The sequence below is a fragment of the Aulostomus chinensis genome, chromosome 19 (assembly GCF_037954235.1).
Source record: "Aulostomus chinensis isolate RoL2024-O1b breed Wild chromosome 19, RoL_Achi_v1.0, whole genome shotgun sequence".
Classification (NCBI taxonomy): domain Eukaryota; kingdom Metazoa; phylum Chordata; class Actinopteri; order Syngnathiformes; family Aulostomidae; genus Aulostomus; species Aulostomus chinensis.
In genome coordinates, this window is record NC_141338.1 from 12,932,523 (window position 1) to 12,937,770 (window position 5,248).

At 38.7% G+C, this 5,248-nt stretch overlaps 1 protein-coding gene across 4 annotated transcripts in view; it reads right to left on the reverse strand.

Annotated features, from left to right (window-relative positions):
• Positions 1-3,711, reverse strand: part of rabgap1 (RAB GTPase activating protein 1) — an 80,736-nt gene extending 77,025 nt beyond the window's left edge. For 2 of the 4 annotated variants that reach the window (XM_086187094.1, XM_086187092.1), the window contains exon 1: positions 3,551-3,695. Coding sequence is in view for 1 of the 4 variants with exons in the window: in XM_086187096.1 (XP_086043222.1) it covers positions 3,551-3,616 (66 nt within the window). In the remaining 3 variants the exon portion in view is untranslated. Of the gene's footprint in view, positions 1-3,550 lie in introns of all 4 variants that reach the window. The other 2 variants (XM_086187096.1, XM_086187093.1) reach the window with 2 other exon arrangements.
• Positions 3,712-5,248: the final 1,537 nt, after the last annotated feature.

Genomic DNA, 5,248 nt, shown 5'->3' on the forward strand with positions numbered 1-5,248 from the left:
ATTTTTGATTCCTCCTCATTGATGAAGAGCAAAGAAATGGCTTGATCAGAACTGGGCTGATGTAAATATCAGCTATTAGACAGACACATAAAAAAATTATCAATATCTACTAATATCGATGATATGCTGATATTATTAGATATCCCTGGATAACACTTATACTTAATTATCATTAAAAAAAATCCTTGTGGGATGGTTGATGTCCCAACAAACTGTGTTCTGTGTCAACATGTGTCCTGGCCAATGATAACCAATGCAGATCTGTATTCGTGAAGCACTGATATCAGACACTGGTCAGAAACTTTCTCAAACTTTAATCAGCTCAAAGAAGTCAAAGTGATCCCACAAGCATTGACCTTTCTCCACCTCTTGTTCAAATATTGACTGTTCATAGCAAATATTCTCGTCCAGGAAATCTGGCTTTTCTCTGCTGTGTTTGCGTAAGTCGCCTGCCTTACCTGCATCGAGGCTTTACTGTGATACCTGAGTACCAGGAAACAGAACAATGCCATAAGAGTCATGTGAAGTGTAAAATTTACACATTTCTCTCAGGGTTGCCATAAATCCTGTCCACTTGCATGGATTTAATTGCCAAATCACACAGACACGAGAGCTACCGAAAGCTACTGTGCTCAGTTACAAATCAGAATTACGGCTAAGCTGTTGGCAAACTTGACTTTAGATTTATTTATGAAGCAGCTTGTCACTTTATCGCTCCATGCTGAACGTATAGCACAGATAACAGGGACAACACGGGCTGTTTAAAAGTGATCACTTCATACCAAATTTTATCAAGCAGTTAATGATTTGTGGGCCTCCTTTTGGAGGAGGAAATATTTCAAAGATACAATGCATTCCGTTTAGTTGGTAGAACAAGTTTTGCGGCAGCAAGCTGGTCAACGTTCAACAAAATAAAGCTCATATACATAATGACTCAACCCGACATTCAGACAGACTAAAAAAAAATCCCTGCTTATCTATCCCTTATTATCACTTGACAATAACAGAATATTAACTAACAAAAATTGAGGGGAAGTAAATGTTTAATGTGTTCAATAAAGCAGTCCAAATCACTGTATAACAACTGAGCTAGCATCATCTCTTCTTGCTATGGCTTCACAGATACGATTTTATTAGCTTATGTCACCTTTCACAGAGATATCACTGCTTGATATCTGCTTTCATGTTGGCAAATGTGAAAATGTTATTTTTACAGAACACAATGCAGATAAAGATGATGCATGGGGTAATTTAGAAACGGTGTCATGACACAGATTATCCAGCAGGGCATAACCGACTCTCTCCAGCACTGCCTGCAGCACAAGTGGTGGTAGTGTCATGTAGTGTCATTCAAAACGAGGAAGCAGACGACGTCAGACAGCAGATATAAGCAAAGCACAGTTCTACTATTTTCTCACCACTCCTTGATTTCGCAATGCTGTGACTTCTAAGTGAGAATCTGTCTGAATCGTGTAGCTTGTTCTACTGTGAACATTACAAATGATCAGACGAGATGAAGTTGAAAAATGTGAGGAATGTTCATGCCTTCTTGAAGAAACTTATTTGGTACTTTGCTCACTTCTCCTTCTCTTATTGTGCATTGATTCACTGAAGCTGACCAGCCAACACAGTGATTTCTCTCACTAGTGACCTGTGCCAATTGACATGCTCAACTGGCAGGAAAACACACTGACAAGGGCCAACAGGGGCCAACAAGGGCCAACAGGGGCTGACAAGGGCCAAATACTGCCTAGGCGTGGGACATACCTCACAGACTACAGCCAGCAAAGCTCACCATCGGCACAACATTGGATGGCAATATTCCAATACTAACATGATGAGGACCATAATCTGCCATGTAAACAGCATTTTCTGACTCCCTTCACCTGAATAAGCTCATAGTCAGAGTAGGCAATGCTGAAATTAGGACGTGTGTGTATTCTGATTTTAATTGCATTACTTAAGTGCCTTGTTGACATGTACACACCTCAGTGACACTATGAAATCCAACCATGCATTTTGCAGTATTTTTGTGACACGTATGGCAGTCAAACTGCTTTATGACACGCAGTCCTGCTTCTTGCTAGTGTTACAAACTCATACCTAAGCACAGTTTTAAGCATTAGCAGCAAGAAAACACTCCAAATGTAAAAACATGACCGAAGCAGTTTCAGGTCAAATTCTAGAATGACACTCTAATGCAGAACATAAGGATGTTACGTGGGTGTCGCCAGTCATTAGTTAAACTTTAACATAAAATATGGATGTTTTAATCAAACTATTTTCTTCAATAAAAATCATTATAAATAATAATAATAGGGTGAATAGTCAGATTTTTTATGTCCATGTCCACAAACCCACTGACCAACAGTTGTGTCAGAGACATAATGTGCATAAGTATCATCGCCCATTCTCCAGTTGTAACATTAATAGAAGTGTAACTAATGACATGTGTTCACACTGTTTTCTTTGGGGTTTGCAGGTTACTGATACTGTTATCGATGCTGCGTTTACACAAGTCAAATTTTCATCTTTTACACCAGACATGATGAAATTTTCCACTGAGTGTTTGCGCTGCAGTTCTAAGCAGCATCAGACCACGAGTCAGTATTTGTAACAGAAGGAACAAAGAGGCTCACAACATATCAGCAGCATGGATCTGATAATTATCCCGATGGAGGATTTCAGCCGTTTGGCCAGTGAATTCACTTCAATATCAACATATCAATATTATACTTTTTTTTAAATTTCCCTAAATCTGCCTCAACAGTAAAATTCAGTCTGTCTCTAATAAAATGCCAAAATTAATTTATATTTCTATAGATAGAGAAAATGATAAATGAATATGACACACAAATATTACATCACAAAGATTTGGCTTGAGGCTTATGATGTAAACGAACTGAATATGATGTTATACAACATTCAGCTTATTGTGACAAATAATACAGGAGGAGCCATATAGCCAAGAATAATAGATGCTACTTAACAATTAATAATAGTCACTACTGGGAGCATATAAACTCTACCGGACTTTTAACTTGTAACGTTTCAAGCAGTCCTGCTACTTCACATAAATCCTCACATGGGAACCTGGGACTTCGGTAGACCTCATAGTTTACAGCTACTTCATGAATACCGCATCTAATGCTTCATTTTGAAGAAGCTAGCTCCAGTGTTAACTTATGGCATCAATTAGCCCATACCAACCTGCCTAACGTTAGCTACGATAGCTTCCCGGTACTCATCGATTCAAAGACTGACAAACATGTATTTCTTCACGGTGAACATTTAACTGAATTATTCCGTGTCCACAGATTAATTCATGTAAACTGCCATGTAAATGTGTTCGCTGGAAGTGGAAGCATACATTCGCTGAACAGCCCTCGGTAGAGAGAGCCTTGATACAGGCCATTACTGTAACATAGCAGGCTAGCTAACGCCTGTTAGCCTGCTACCCTGACATTACTATCAACAAAAATGTATTTTTCTTCATATATGCAAACATGAACGTAACTAAAAGAGCACCCTCAAGTGCAAGAGAGCTCACCTTTATTCCCACAGTTGTATTTGTTCCAATGGCGGTGGGCACAACATTGTACTTTCCCAATAACATCAGAAGCCAACAGCATCCACCCGAGCTGTAAACACAAGCCCAACCAACCCGCTGACGCCGACACTGCGCATGCGCCCGCTACTGACCCTCTCGCCTCCTCATCGCTGAGTGACATGATGTTCTGTTTCGTCCGAGGCCGAGTCCATCCAAGTCAGTCCTGACGACCGCATGACATGGCTTTGATCATAAAAGTAAGCCTTGCGCTTTCAAATACTGCCCGTAGTATACAGAATACTACGAATGTGAGATTATTTGCTTCATACTTTGAAGTAACAACTGATTGTGCTAGTCAAATACAGCCATTGTGTCCAAATTACAAGTCATTATTTATCAGTAAAAGTTGATTTATTTTCAAGAATCAAGGCAACTCCATATATTAAAGTAAAATTTATATTTTAAAAAATGACATTTCCTCATAAGTAATTTTCAAAGAAAGTCAAATTGTAATTTGAATTTTTAAAGTTTCCTTTCTTTCACTGTCTATAGCTACATTCATAGCAATGATCAAAGTATATATTTGGAGATGTGAATTAATATCTATATATTTTCCCTTTGCAATACAGTTCTTCTTTTTAGAAATCTGAAGCTTAAATGTTTCCTGTCTCCCCAGTAGCCATTAGAAAGCAAAGTATAAAATACTATGATGTCACACCATAGTGACGCTACTATCCACTTGTTGTTAGAGAAGATGAGTCTTCCTACTACTTTCCCAACAGGGGCTCTCAACCTTTACTACTTGAGGGCTGACCTACTTGTTACAGGTCAGGGCTCATTAAGAGAGAAAAAAAACCCATCATGGCTAACGATATATTTGAAGCGTATTCATGAAATCCAACAGATAGGAGTCCTGGAATTATATAAAGAGGCTTCAATAACAACCAGTTCTTTTAACTGTTATGGGTGTGCCAGAAGCTCGTATACAACCATAAAAAGCAGGCCAACGAAAGGGATTCATTGTCCGAAAGTCCATTAACACAAGAAAGAATAAAGCAATAATTGCCAGGGTTAACAAGAAAATAACTAAAACCCAGAAGTGTGTGCAAAGCGAGCTGATGGGTTTATTTTCTTAAACGTTACGGTTAAACATCGAATTTTCATATTTTAGATTAATATTCTACCTTACTAAAATGAAACTATTGCAAATAGTGAGTATTTCTAAGCAGTAGAGAAACAGTGAAGCACAGCAGCAGGTGAGGATAAACAGACGCCTGCTGCTGTTCCTGTTGTGTTGTGGTTGTGCAGGCATCTCGAGACCTGCATGATAGGACTTATTGTTCCAGTCTTTTACCAAGTGCAACAAGGCCATTGGCTTCTTTTTTTTTTTTTTTTTTTTTTAATAAAAACCACTTATACCACACCGTAGCTGAGAGCAGACTTCAGCTGCAGGCATGGAAGCTTCCTCTTCAACTGCCATTGTTATATTAAGCTGTAAGGATTTAGCACCCCCTTGTGTTTTGCATTGGGTTTACGTATTAAATCAGGCAGCGTGCTGCAGCCATGTTTGTTTACATAACTGGTGAACTATTATTACTATTACCAGCGCTCTACCCCCCGAGAAGAATGTATATATCTTGTTTTCTCTGTTGCAAAACTGAATATTCACACATGTCCATTCAAAGAATCACCCACATG